At 43.6% G+C, this 15408-nt stretch overlaps 1 protein-coding gene across 1 annotated transcript; it reads right to left on the reverse strand.

The window, feature by feature from the left end:
• Window positions 1-1720: 1720 nt before the first annotated feature.
• slc38a2 (solute carrier family 38 member 2) lies at window positions 1721-13321 on the reverse strand. Its single transcript, XM_069700161.1, has 16 exons — window positions 12970-13321; window positions 11616-11754; window positions 11418-11499; window positions 11198-11313; window positions 9400-9473; window positions 9216-9308; window positions 8788-8863; window positions 6995-7077; window positions 6708-6766; window positions 6128-6292; window positions 5946-6025; window positions 5751-5851; window positions 4656-4780; window positions 4424-4568; window positions 4231-4328; window positions 1721-3785 (listed from the first exon to the last, which is right to left on the reverse strand). The coding sequence occupies exons 2-16, from the start codon at window positions 11744-11746 to the stop codon at window positions 3669-3671; spliced, it is 1545 nt and encodes a 514-aa protein (XP_069556262.1). The 5' UTR covers window positions 11747-11754; window positions 12970-13321; the 3' UTR covers window positions 1721-3668.
• Between the last annotated feature and the right edge of the window lie 2087 nt (window positions 13322-15408).

Here is a 15408-nt window from a genome sequence, read left to right on the forward strand (position 1 = left end):
AGACAGTCTATACGTCACACAAGTTTTCAATATCGTCTGGCTGCTGGAGCTGAGGTGGAAATAGAGGCGAGGATTGTTTGCACATTCGTAGATCTGCTCGTCCCGAGGAAGACGAAGACGAAGACATCTGAACTACTTTAAGGCGTTTATGGATTTTTTTTTTTTTTTTTCTTCTTCTTTTTTTGGAAAAACTTCTAAACATGTAATTTTGAGATGAGGTTTCATCATAGCCGGAAGATGGACTTGCACAAAGGGTGCATTTACAGTTCTGGGCCACAAGGCGGCTTTAACATCCACCTGTTTTTATAGCTTTGGCAAATTACCACGAAAAATGGGAGTGAAAACATCCGAGAACACATTTGATTTGACTGCTTCTGTCATCACTTGGTAAAAAGTGCTGCGTGTTTGAGTGGATGAGTGCTGGGCCCGCTGATGGAGAGGGGAGCTCCGGGACTTTTTCACTGCAGACGTTTTGACAAGGAAAACACTGGTTTCAATAACAGAATGAATGATTTCCATTGAGCTGCTCCAGTTTCACCGTCCTGGTTTTATTCTTGCTGGCTTACTGGGACACTTTTCTAGAACAGCACCATTTGTTAATGTCATTATTTACAATACAATACAGTTAAGGTGTAATTTATCCCGCCCACTGAAACTATGTACAGTGTGTCCACACCTGGACCGACCTGTATGAGGGTTCGTCCACAGGTGAGTCTGCAGGTTTCACACGAGTGTTCGTGTCCTTTTAAAGCAGCAATGAACAAAATCAATTTGTTGTAGGAACTCTAAAGCCAACATGTCAGAAGTCATTTAAAATGCTCTGGGAAATAAAATGAACTTTAACCACCGACAAAGGAATTTGTTGTGACTGTGTGAGCAAAAATAAATCTGAGGAAAGATGATTCAGTCTGATCAACAGACTCGTGATGAGGCGGCTGTTGTGCTGAAAACCTGCTCACAGTAACTATTACTGGCCTGCACGTGTATTTGTATTTAGTGTTGAAACTAATTAAAATTATTTTACCATACATTGATGGCACTGGTAATCCATGTTACGAAACCTGCAGGCGGAGTCAACCACGCGGTGGAGTTTCATCGGTTGACCACCAGGGGGCAGCGCTGTCGAGAGGAAAGAACTCAATACAGCATTCACGCCAAATAAACCTCTTCCTCTTCCTGAACAATTTTAAAGACAAAGTTGATCAGTAATCTGCTTTGCAGGAGGCACACAACATGTTCATGAAGATTTGTGATCAGCTTTAACTTTGTGTCCTCATAAACCACAAAGACAAACACCATGGACATGTTAAAGTTAGGTTTTAATTGAACATTAATCACTGCATTGCTGATCCAGGTTTGTGTTTGCACACAAGTAAAAAGAAAAAAAGTTGAGAGTACACTGAAGCTGTACTAGCACAGTTTATCTTTAGTATAACACTCATTTTTATGTTTAATTCAGGGTGTAACTCTGCCCTAAAGGTTTATTGCTGTCTATCTTCAGAACTGCAGATGTATTTTTCTCATTTTTCTTTAAATACAGTTATTACTTATTTAAAAGTCAAATTACTGCTGTTTTTGTAATGATTAAGGCGTCTCATGGCATCGGTTGACTCATTCCTAAAACCATCGAGCATCCAGACCGGAGCGGTTTTAACTTCCGGTCCTTGTAAATTTAAAAAAGAAGCAAGACACGGGACACAAAGAGCACCAACAGTTCCAATTCATAGGTTATCTTTGATTTTAATTGGACATTAATTACAGGATGTACATAGTGTTTCATTGAAACAAGAGTGTAACACTGGCGGGCAAAGCCCTCTCTGCTCCTGAGGTCAAGAGATGGATGACGTACTCTCCAACCGAGATGTGCGAAAAGAACCGTTTTGTTAAACCGGGTTTGTGTTCAGGGGTCAAAAAGGGAAAAAAAAACAAAAAAACAACAACAAAAAAAAGGGCGCGTGCTGCTGCTGCTGCTACAGCTGTTCCAGTGGTTTCCACACGTAACACTTTTCTATACATAATCAACACAGCAGGACTGTTCAGCCAGTCGAAATGAAGATGAATCGGCTCAGGCTCCGACGTATCGGAGCAAATTCAGTATCACAAATTCACCACTTTGGACTCTTTTTGTTTTACAGCTGCAATGCATTATTGTAAAAAAAAGAAAAGAAAGAAAAAAAAATCTAACAAAACAAAGCGTATATACAGTTGAACTCAATAGATATATATTTACATATATATATACACATACAATATTATATAAATATAGTAAAATAGATTAAATTACATTGATTTCACGTTCTTCCATAAATAGATGTTGGACAATAACGGTTTGGTGACGTGTTAGTGTTGGAAGCACAGTGCGCCGTCTGACGACAGGCTGGCGACTCGGCGGGAGAGACGAGTCCCCGCCGAGCTGTCCTGTTGGTGGTTCGCACAAAACTGCGCAACCGTACGTGAAAACACTGAAAAACATGGTAACACCTTCCTCCGCGGTCTCTTGTCATGGTTTGGTTGTCAGTGTTTTAACAGCGCACCTGACTTTCTAGGTTTGTTTGTTTGTTTGTTTGTTTTTTTTGTTTTTTTTTTGCAAGTTTAACAGGTATATTACAACCACTGCATGTGGTCAAATTCAAAGTATTCTCCCATAAAGAAAAAAATGTAACGTCCCCCCCTCCCCCCTCCTCCCCCGCCCGAGTAGGGAAGGTGGAACCAGGAGGCTCGTCGGGCTTCTCCCAAGCAGTAGTGTCGTCGCTGCACACGCAGGGTCCAACGAGATCTTCAGCAGGTTATAAAGAGTAAATACAGTTTCAGCAGAGTCCTCGTGTGAGATGCTCTGCAGCTCCCAGCGTCGGGCTGGAAAAGGCAGGTTCTGTTGACTGATACAAGGTTTTTCAAGGAAAGCTGACACTATTAAACAAAGTCACAGAGCCCTGGTACGAACACTGAACAGGCGGTGCTGGAGGCCTCGGCTGTGAAAACTGACAAGTGTGCTAACTGTAAGTGCTTTTCAATATACAAAGATGCTTTACAAATACATTTTTTTTTTGGCAAAGTAAAAAAAAAAAAAAAAAAAAAATAATAATAATAAAAACAAAACTGTTGGAAGGAACTGAACCGTCCTTGAGGAGGAGAAACGTTCAAGTGTGTTGCCTCTTGTCAGTCTTCGGGAGATTCACATACTTTTTTTTTGTTTTCCAGCAGCTGTTGTCGCCGAGCTCAGAGGTCGCAGCCGCACTCGCACAAACACACAACACCGTACCTGAGCGCAAGCTGCATTTTGAACTCTACCAGGCACGTTCAAATATTTGTTTTCAGCTGTACCGTGACCACAAAAATAAAAACGTAAGGAGTGAAAACAAGCAACAACAACAAACAAAAAAAAAAAAAAAACGACAATGAAAAAAAACAAAAGTTACGATGAAGAGAGAAAAAAAAGAACGAGTGAAACACCATCTTTGTGGTCTACGACAGCGTACTGTACAAAGTTCGGGTACATTCTCTGGGAATGGCGTGGTCTGTCGCTCAGGAAGTTGAAGCCGAGCATCGAGTGAGTTCTTGTGTTTTTTCTTTGTTTACAACAGGTTTTGATCTCGAGGTTTTTTTTTTGCGTTGTCGCAGCAGTCCGGCGCCGACGGCCTCGTCTCCTCCGGCAGGACGCGGCGGCGGCTTTAGTGTCCGTCCGGTTGACTCGCCGGACTGGAGGAGGTGTTGTGGATCCAGTCCAGGACGATGAGGGTCATGCTGGTAGTCATGACGATGATGCCGAGCACCAGGAAGGCGGTGGCCTGGAGAGGAAAACAGGTTCATGATTAGCTGATCAAATCCACCGCAAAAACTTCTGGCAATTTGGAAAATCCACTTGTTTCCTTCCTGAAGGTGACTTCCTCTCTAACGTCCTGAAGGTGACTTCCTCTCTAACGTCCTGAAGGTGACTTCCTCTCTAACGTCCTGAAGGTGACTTCCTCTCTAACGTCGCTCCGGAGGCCGGCAAAGATTAGCTTAGCTTAGCATAAGAAATGTCTTCGCTATTGCATGCCTTTAGCTTTCCTATGAATTCAACAAATGAGAGTTAAATCATGAAAGAGCTGTTCAGCTGTTCAGTTTCCTCGATGTCAGAGGTCTCCAGCAGCTTTAATTGGAGTCTATTACTAAACAGCTAACCAGCTCATGGCTGCAGCTCCATGCTGATCATACAGACGTGGGAAGACCTGCGCGAAAGCTTCATCTTACCCCGATCTTCTGCACGGACTTCATGGACTCCTTCTTGACCAGTTTGATGTAGAAAGCCGAGGGCAGGATGAAGATGAGCATGGCAGCAGCAGAGGCACCTTAGAGACGGAGGACATTTACATTTTAGTCCCAGGAGTTTCTTTTTGAAATCCTCGTTACGACGTCTACACGTCAGTACGTGCGAGGTCGTTACCGATGAAGCCGAAGATGTCCCTGATGGTGGGGACGAAGATGACCAGGGCGTTGGTGCCGGCCAGCAGGACCATGGTGATGAGGGTGTGGCGGATCCAGCTGAACTCCTTCGAGGCGCACAGGAGGTGGTTGAACGAGGTGCGAATCTGCAGACAGGACGAGAGGTTATCCCCCGTGACCCCGGCGCTTCCACACCGGAAGATCTCCCCAACTTGAATTCTTTTGACACTTACAGGGAAGAGCACCACGGGGACGGTGAGGGTGACGGCGGTCAGCACGGCCAGGCGGACGACCAGCAGGAGCACATCGAAACCGTACATCTTGGAGTAGGTGTGCAGCAGCTCGGGCTCCACGTGCACTGCGGAGAGACACGGAGACCCTCCGACGTCAGTCGAGAAACCACCGGGCGATACGGCGTGAACTACAAACTGTCTGGAGAGCTGCCGACGTCAACACGCTTCGCGTTACGTGCTAATTATCGAACGCCAACACGAGTAGGCTAAGATGGCGACGACGTGGGTGCAGCGCCCTGAGCGCCGACTTCCAGATGGCACTACTCCGATCTTTTCCCACCCCATGTTTATTGTCTCTGTCCAAAGACAACTATGTCTATGTGACTGTCAAATAAAGTCATAAAAGGCCCCGAAAATCATTAAAAAAAAAAAAAAGACAAAAAGAAAGAAAACATTTTTTTAAGCATAAAAACATCATTTGAAATTTGATTGAAAGATATTTTTTGTGTGTCCCTGAAAATGTGTGAAAAACAAACAGAATATGCTCGATTTGGTTTGTGGTTTAAATTGCTTGTATTTGGGCATTTGTGTTACACTCGTTGCCTCAGTTTAATTTTGCCTTCATACACTTTGATTTCAGTTGAACTTCCCTGACGGGGATCGCCCAAACTTTCCGGGGCCTCTCGGTAAGATTTCATTATCTCAACTTGCCCCGACTCAAACCGAGAACGGAGCATTTCCGTATGCTCCCAGATGTTCCTGCCATAACAAACAAGAACGCAAACATGCCGGCACGCCGCTCAGCTGCATCGGGTGAGGCTGTTTCTCAGTCTTACGCAACAGGCCTCTAAAATTCACAGTTTAATTTAAATCTCAGGGACAATGGCTGCTTGTAAACCCGGACGAGCAGGCGGTGGTAGACGTTACCAAGAAATACAAATCAATCATGTTTTCTGGAAATAAAATAATAATAAAAAAACAAAATTCCTGTCAGATTCCAGCCAGATTAAAGAATCAGCTACCCGCCGACGCTGCTAACCATCGGCAGCATCCATTCAGAGTCCGTCAAGTATTCTTCAGATGTCAAAGACTCACGGTTGAAGGTCAGGTATCCGAAGAGGGCAGCCAGCAGGTACATGATGAACATGGCCAGGAAGGACACGTTGGCGACGCCCTGCATCTTTCTGCGGGAACGGCTGTTCGGGACAGGAGGGTGCGTTTCATTTAGACACCACACCAAAATGGATTTCTTTTTTTTTTTTTAAATAAGAGAATGGGGACAGGACTCACTCTTTGAGCTCCTCGTACATCGGCAGGATGGCGGGGTGGCAAACGAAGGCGAAGGTCAGGATGGGAAAGGCGTAGACGGTCTGGAAAAAAAAAAAAAAAAAGGAAATCCAAATTTACACCTGAACATTACAAACTAGTTTTATCTCCAGATGTTTTTTTTTTTTTTTTTTTTTTTTTTTTACCTGTGAGTTGAAGACAAAGTATTTTGGCCTGCACATGTCCTCGTAGTCCTCAGCCGTGCTGTTGATGCTGGGTGAGCTGCTGTTCACTTTGTTCAGCAGGGTTTCATTCTGACTGCCAACTTTAAAAAGAAGAGGACACGGGGTCTGGAATTTCTTGATGATCACCTGGAAGACCAGAGAGACATTTTCAGTCTTTGGGATTCACGTAGGCGTTTGAAAATCGTCTGAACACTGAGGTTATTTAAGGTCCTACACTGACATTTTACAGCTAGACTGGCGGGTATTTTGGGATGATATCCAGTTGATAATTGAATTTGTAACGCTGCAAAGACTGTTGAAACCACATTTAGATAAACAGGTGAAACAAAAGCTCCTTTAAAAACTTAAAAAACAAAAATCTTTAGTTGTGTTGAAATCTTGTTCCAAATAAAAGAGTCCTGTGTGCGTGGGAGGGGAAGGGAGGGGAGGCATCTCGTGGGAAAACTCCACTGATACAGCGAGTTGACTCATGTGCTGAAGGACGTGAGCAGGAAAGACGCTGGAATGTGAGGAACGAGGAAGCGAGGTGGGTCGGACTCACCACAATCAGGAAGAAGACCATACAGAGCAGGGACAGGCCGCTGGTGTAACCAAGGTAACCTGAGGGGGCGAGCGAAACACAAACGTGAGCTTACGAGTTGTCGCCATCTTAAAGCTGAAGAACGCTCCTTCAGCCCTCCTCATTTTATCACCTCGCTTTGAGGAATTTTAAGGCGTTTTGAGGTCTTTCACGTGCGTCACAGCATCTGATTTTACAACGTATACACACACACACACACACACGCACGCACACACACGCACACGCACACACACACACACTTTCCTTACCCAGGTTCCTGAGCAGTGAGAGGGGCAGGATAACGATGACCGTCACCAGCAGCACCAGGTAGTCTCCGTTGGTGTACCATTCTCTGAAACAAAACACACATCCTGTCAGTGATGCTGCGTCATGCAGGACATTAACTTTTCATGACGAGATTGAAGATTATGTAACGTTGAAACGGCACGCCACCAACACAGATAAAACACTCGGTCTTTTTCAAATCGGTCTCGTGGGTCCACTAAGTATTTGTAATTGTAGTATTAAATCCCTCCGATGGCCCATTAATCACAAGTGTCGGCTAATTAAGGCTATTTTGCAGTGTTTTGCCGTAAAATGTTACATTTTTCTATTTTATCCTCATGTAATTTTAAATATACAACTTCAGAGCCTCAGCGTGCGCAAATGTATTATAATCAGCGAATTATCTGTGACGCTGTGTACTCGGCGCAGAAAAAACCCGTCACACTGAATGTCCGTGTACATCCTGTGATCGTCTGCAGCTCCGGGCCTGATCAAACCTCTCCGCTGCTTCTCTGACACATCTTGACAAGCCGGAGCTCCGGCAACATCCGCACGTCAGCTGACACAAGCCGGGGCCTGCACAGGATGACTGCATCGCTGGCAGAAATAGATGTAACAAAGCGGCACTGAGGAGCTGAACCACATCAATTTTTTAGACTTGAAGTGGGGTTGCTGTGAGCTCACCCCGCGCTCTGTCTCCATGCGGCACCGGCAGCATCCTCTAAAAGGGCTCTTTGAAGGGCCAAGGGCCGCTCGGAGAGACTCAGCACTGCCCGTCTCTTTAAACCAGCCAGACACCCCTCCTACACACACACACACACACACACACACACACACACACACACACACACACACACACACACACACACACACACACACACACACACACACACACACACACACACACACACACACACACGTCCCTCCTCTACTCCAACAGAAGGACAAAGACGCTGCTTCGCCTTCTTTGACACTCAGCACTTGAAAAACAACCGGCAGCCATTTTGCTTGACGTGCCACTTCACCTCGAGTGTGTCTGTCAGCCGTTGCTGCTTTTTTTACACCTCATTTTAAAGACTGCGTTTTCTTTGGGAAATCTTTTTTTTTTTTGTACAAGAACATGCGGCTCCCCCACATAAGTCTTTCAAGAATGCCGATTATTTGGAGTCCAAGCAAACCCTGCAAACACTCGCTGTGTGGTGTGTCAACTAGCCTGCGTTGACGTTTGCCTCTTCGTCAGGGCTGCTTGTCAAACGGTCCGATATGAATCACTTCCTGAATCTTATCACTTGTTCCTTGACCAACTTAGAAGTCAGCTATATGTAGAAAGATGTTAACAACATTTACCAGTTCTCATCAGTTATTTAAATTTGGTTTTGGACTTACAACAAGAAAAATTGACTTTCGATTGAATTTCATGTTAATATGCTCGTTCTTTAGTTCTGCCATCAAAAATGAAGCCTGTGAAAAACCAAAGAAACCACTAATGCTGAAAAGCCGTGCAGAACTCATCCAGTTCAGATAGTGAAAATTAAAGCTACCCTATTCACTGTTTGACCACGAGTTGTGCTGTGGAGCAATGTTCATATGAGTGGGACGCCATCCAGTAAACATAACTTTAGTTTGTTGACTAGAAAACTCCACATGGCACCTTTAAAATCAGTCAAACCACCTTTAAGGCAACGTGACTGATGGAAACGTGAACAGAGGCTCGTTTGTTTCCAACCTTTCCAGACCTGCAGGTGTTTGGCATCAGCTAAAGTACTCAGAAACTCACCCGTTGGTGGTTCCCATGAAAGCTTTGATGACGATGGGCAGCTCGTATTTGACGATGTAGAGGTAGCTTGACATGGCTGTGAAAGACGGAAAACGACTGCGGTTAGTAGATTTCACTGTGAAATTAGCCGAGTTACGTCCGTGCAGGAAACTCCACTTCAAAAATAGCGAGGCCTAATATTTGGTGAGGGGTCGAGAAAAAAGTTTCACACATTCTTGTAGAATGACTGAAGTTTTTACTGGAAGCTGCTCAACTTTCCACAAACATATGTGGGTTTCCATCAGGATTTCCGGTTCTCTCAGTTTATACACAAAGGGACTGTGTTTTAGCTCGTCGAGCACATGGTGGATAAATATAGAAAAGCAGTTCAATTATAGTTACTTAAGCCTTATAAAAAGCAGTTTGTTTGTGCTGCCGCCGTCTCTCACCTCCAATGTTTTGCATGGTGATGGAGCAGGAAGCCGCCAGTTTCCCCGGCATCCCGAAGGCTTTGTAACCCAGCTGCTCGTAAACCAGTGCACCTTTGAACAGAAAAATACCCAAAGATTTACAACTCTGACTTCTAAAAAACTACATCGTAAAGCAACCGGGAAGTTGTTCTGCCAGACTCACCTCCTTCACTGGCCGTCTTCAGCAGCAGGTGGACAGAATACAAGGAGAAGATGGCGACGGACACGAGGAGAATCCTGTAAATAGACCGGAGGGATGTTTAGCGGCGTGTTGACTCGATGTGACGTCATTACAAGGAAAAAATAAACAGCAAAATCAATGATGAACAGGTCCCGATCATCGGTAAAGTGCTGAACGTGGGACTTTAAAGGTCAGTTGAATGACTTATGTATCATCCTGACAGACGTAAACAAACACGTTGACATTTAGCCAACGTGAAGGTCAGATTGTCTTCGTTTGCTGCTGCTGAAAGTTTCATTCGCTCTTGTAACGACTCAAATCTGATGCTAGCGGGACGAGATGATTTCTGCTTGTTCCGTGAATGACTGACTTGACTCGGCTACTCGTTTCAAAGCGTCAGCAGTTTTGTAGTTTTCCCTTTGAGACCTCAAGAGTCTGCAGATTTTCAGACCTAATGAGAAAATTATCATCTGAGAAAACCTGCGTTTTCTGACATTTTGTCGGCCTGATCAACAAAGACCTTGAAGGCAGCGTCGTCTGCAGGCTCTTTGAGTTGCGAGCAGCATCAGCCGGGTCGCAGAGGATGAAAGGTTTCCCTGTGCGGGATCCTCTTAATGCCCCTGGGATGCTGCAGAGGCAGCGCTGGTATTAACAGTCCAGGTGAAAATTAATCTCCGTGGTTGTTTGAGACTCGTCCAGCTGCTTTGGTGGCCGCTCACCTGCCAGCCTTTTATACCACTAATCTTCCATATCACTTTACAGTAAATATATGCTTTTATGGGGGGGTGTTTTATATACAAGAGATCATATCCACTTCCACTAATCAGAGATAAAGAGCAGCTAGAAATACTTCCAACTACGTCAGCTAGGTAGCAGCTATTAGGTTTTTAAAAACCCGAACTTCCTGCAGCTGCAGGGCTCGGATTGGTCAGCTGCTGCCTGACAAAGAACCACGCTTTGCTCCATTCATGATCTCCTGCCAGCGTATGCTATCTCTCCGTTTATGTAACTTCAGCCTAAATGCGATGGGATTAGCTCTGCTAAGCTGCTTCTCCTGCCGCTCTCTGTCCTCCTGTGTAAACTGCCATTTGTAGCTTATGAGCGCACATGTCCATATTCTGCTATATTAATTTAATTAACAGTTATTTTTCATTGTTACAAAAACACTTTTTTCGTGGTCTCTCAACTAGTTTCCACTTCCAGAAATCTTCAGGTAGTGTCTTAAAAGACGTAAAATGATTGGTATTATAAACCTTCGGCCTCCTACGTCGGGTACATGAGGATAAAAAACAACTGTGAAATTATCAGATAAAAACAAACAATAGGGGGCGCTCTCACCAAACCTTCCAACCTGACCTGAAATGAACTTTCTTTTTTTTTTTTTAATTCTTCTCACAAAAAACAGCAACTTTCCTTCTTTTATCTACAGCAAACATGATAGTGAGTACTTGAGCTGTAAACTTTCCACCCCGGTGTAATCTGTAGCTCTCTCAGGGTCGAGCGGCTGCTGGATGAACACACACACACACACACACACACACACACACACACACACACACACACACACACACACACACACACACACACACACACACACACACACACACTGCTGGCGGGAAAAAGCTCGACCTGGAGAGCTACAGTACATCACAATCTGCGACCTTGGTGCCGCAGACAAAACCATACCTGCCTGCGCTCGCCTCAACTCAATCTGGATTATGAAACAAAAGCATGCAAGTGAGGCTTTCCCTTCACTTTGCACTTATATATAAAGGCTTACACAAACAGGGCGATGCCCGTGTTGGCCATGGCGTAGGACAGGCCCAGGATGCCGCTGCCCATGATGGCGTTGCCCAGATTGAAGACGGACATGCCGAAGGAGGCGTTGCCCTGATGCTGCGGAGGAAACATAAGGAAGTCAGTTAGGAGATGATGAAAAATCCCGTAACTGGATAAGAAAACAAAACATAGATGTGTTGGATGATAAGAGAAGCTCTTACATATTCAGCCTCATAGTATTTCTTCTTTGGGTTGGTTTCAGGGAGGAAGTTCTGACTTTCCGCGTCTAAATCAGCATATTGGCTTTAAAAGGAAATACAAATCCACGAGGTTGAGTTTACACCATGTACAGAGAAGGTTTCATTTAAAAAAATAAAAGATTAAAGATTATATTCTGTGTGTTCAGAAATGAGCCTCACCCGTCCAACGGGACCTTCTTTAGACAGTCCGGGTAAGGGTACTCATTGCTGTTGGAGCTGCTGTCATCTTCTTGACCAGCGTTTAATTGTTTCATCTCAGTTTTAGCAGTGGGCTGATTCTGGCTCGGCATCTTTAGAGCTGAAAAAAAAAAGAAAAAAAGAGTACATGAATTTTTAAGGGTCTGTATTTGTGTATTTCTGCCTCCTGCGTCACGAGCATACCGCCCAGCCTCTTTATTTCTAACTGTGCGCGTTCACGCGCCATTTAAAATGATCAATATTGTAGTGAGCAGGCGCGCGCCGCACCCCCCCACATGAATCTCTGATCATGTGACTTCTCTTCAGCGAGAGGAGGAGGAGGAGGAGGAGGTAAAGAAGGAAGAGTGGAGAGGAGGAAAGGAGGGGGGAGAGGGGTGGCGCACCGGCAGTGGAAAAATACCAGACCGGCATCCGAGTCCACCCGACATCACCTCAGCTTCACTGTTGATGCTGAATGACAAAAAAAAAAAAAAAAAAAAAAACCCGCAGTACGCGCCGCTGACTTTGCGCTCTTTTCTCTCAGAAATCATTAGAAAAATGAAATGAAAACAATGTTGTGTCAGCTTCTTTTTTTTTGTGGACACAACACATTCTTTAAAGTTGTTGTGAATGGACTGAGTGAATTTAAAACAAAGCGTCACGCTTCTATTTTAAATTTGTCATCCTGATATATTAAAATAGTTTTTCTTGGATGAATATTTACGCACGTGACGATCCCCGGAGAGCCCAAACAAGCGCACCGTACCGCCAGATCCATTTAATGACATTATTTCCATGGCCGGCTCCAGTGGAAACAATGGCACGTGTTGTCCCTTTATGGGCATGGCTCTCCATTTTGCGCAGAGGCTCGCGCTACGATTCATAGCCGGCTTATGCTCATATCCTTTTTTTCTAATTACACAATGACACGTTTACCTGTTCCATGATCTGTGTGGCTGTGTCAACCTTGTGCTACCTCCAGACACGAGTCCAGCACTGCAGTTGCAGCATCAGTCACATTGCTTCATTATTTATATATTTGGACCAGGGCTGACCTGGTGGGAAATAACGCCTCGAGCTTTTCAGAAAGAACATTTCTGGGTCTTCCGACAGACATCCACACATCTAACGTTACAGGAAATCCGGTATATTCAGGCTAATTAACCCACAATTGGTTCAAAATAGAAAAGACAGAGAATGAGGTGATGATGTACGAATAGAAATGAGAAATCGTGATATTTAAAAGTTTAGATTTCTATTTCAAAATATGTGCCGCCTACATCCGGTAATTTCCCCGACAGACGTTCGGTAAATGAGAAGACGCCGGCATTCTTACCTTTTGAAGAAGTGGCAAGATGCCTGTAAAATCCTTTCAGTAAAAAAGGAAAAAGGAAAAAGTAACAGCAACTGTCCGGACGATTTCTTCACACACACACACACAAAAAAATAGCTGATCCTTGAGAATATTTGGGTTATATATGAAGAAATGTGAAATCAATGGACAGGCCTATGAGCAGAGAAGATCTGATCCAAAACAGACACTGAGACAGTTCAAATTACAAAAAAAAAAACCCGAGTCTTAGAATAAACCAGCAGACACACACCAAAACAATTTGGGTTTATTTACTAATTGAACCAAAATCCCAGAGATGCGGTGCGCTCGGAGAAAAGACCCTGTTGTGCTGGAGGAGGGGTGGGGACTCACCCTTTATAAGAGATGAGCATATTGCATCAGCCCGCGCCCAGAGCCAGGAAAGAAGGAGGGATGAGAGAAAGGGGTGGAGTCCTGACTCGAGGAGGTGAGGAAGTGGGAACATCATTTTACGCACAGCAGTGACGTGGTTTTGTATACAAACACAGCCTGACCGAGAGGCTCCCGTTGAAAACCACGGGCGGCCACTAATACAATTACAGTTGGTGCTATCAAGGAAAACCAAATACACACTAACCTAGAACTGAAACATATGACACAAAACTAGTAACATCATCTAAATCTATCTCATTAAATCTCTGCAGAGATATTATAAGACATGTTGCTAAAAAAATAAAAAAAAAAAGTCACTTTAGAGCACCACACATTACTATTACCCACGTCCTCACATTTATATAGCCACCTTGTTACACTTAACAACAAGTAGCCAAGCTTTTTCAGCACTGACTGAACTCAAATGTCCTTCAGGAAGTTGCAGTTTCAGCCATGTAACAATTAGCTACATTCACGAAGCCATTTCAATCAAGTATCTGTTATTTGTAGCTATTTCCACCACGTATATATTTATTTTCACTATCTGCTTCACCAGTGTATAGCTGTTCCTTTTGACATATTGTAGCTAAAAAAAATTAATCTAAAAAATAAAGCTACAATTCTTTTCCAAACAAGTATCTTGTCCTTCGTTTTTAGCATTTCAATAGCTTTTAGATAACTTTTTCAACTGTTCAACCATTACTTGTTGAAATTTCATCAAGTTGTTATATAACTCAACTAATGTCAACTAATCTTTTCTAACCATCTATGTTTTTGTGAACTATTATATACTGTATATATATATATATAGCTTACTCTTGTAAGTAGCATTTTTCTGTGATATGTTTGTTCCCTTTACTGGAGGACAGCTCTATATTTAAGATAAAGTACAGTTACCACTTCCTCATTGAACTTGTTGTAACAGACACACTGCGAAGCCTCTGGAGAGTTTTTGAAGGTGAAGTAGACTCCGAGTGGCCCGGACGGGTGTCAGTCCAGATCAGTGTGTGAGAGGAGCTTCAAAGCCGACCTCCCTGTCTGAAGGAGATTATGCACAAACACCGTCATGTGACAGCGGCCATCCTGATCCTCTTTCTCTCTGCTGGCGCTTCTCGCTGGGTCAGGTGTAAGTGTAGGTGTGTGTGTGTGTGTGTGTGAGCGTGAGAGTGAAATCTTCCACAGCTCTATTAGCTATCGGATTTATGAAATGTTGACCCAACAGATGAAACACTGCTTTCTGACGCAACCGCTGCTAAAGTCTGCCTTTATTATAGCTGCATTACAAACACCTCAGATAATGACTGACGCAACTGTTACTAGACAACTACTACAGTTACATGTACTAGTACTGCTTATCACCATAAATAGCCTAATACTCCTCCTCCTACTACTACCACTACTGCTGCTGCTACTACAGCACCACTAGTACTAATACTCTTATTTCTACTAGTACTACTACTACTTGTACTGCTAATGCCATGTATAAAACCACTACTAATTGGACCACTGTTACTGCTGGTCCTACTTGTACTGCTAGTACTTGGAGCTACTGCTACTATCAGAAGTTATATTAGTCCAAGCCCAAGCCCAAGTAACACAACTAATACAAATAATTGTATTAGTAGAAGTCGTTTGTTCCGACGGCTGTCAGACTGTTCAACACCACCCTATAATAGCGTTGCACTGTTCATCTCATTTCATAGCACCGGACACTTTTTTCCATTCATCCGAAACTGTATTTATTTTATTTTATTTTTTGTGTGTTTTTTGTGTGTGTATATAGTCTGTGTGTGGGTATTTATTCAAAAATAATATTTTTTTATCAATCTTATTTCTTATATACATATTTGTAAATGTTTTCATATTGTGTGCACGTTTAGTTTTTTTCTTGCTGCTGTGACGACCGAATTTCCTCACTGTGGGATTAATAAAGTCAAATCTAATCTAATCTAATCTCATCTCGTACTAGTTGCACCACTACTACCTCTACTAATTCTATCCGTAAAACTACGTAATACTACTACCACCTGT

Source organism: Brachyistius frenatus, unplaced genomic scaffold, assembly GCF_029030835.1.
Source record: "Brachyistius frenatus isolate BFR_SWC_R1_liver_20210118 unplaced genomic scaffold, ASM2903083v1 Contig_32, whole genome shotgun sequence".
NCBI lineage: Eukaryota > Metazoa > Chordata > Actinopteri > Embiotocidae > Brachyistius > Brachyistius frenatus.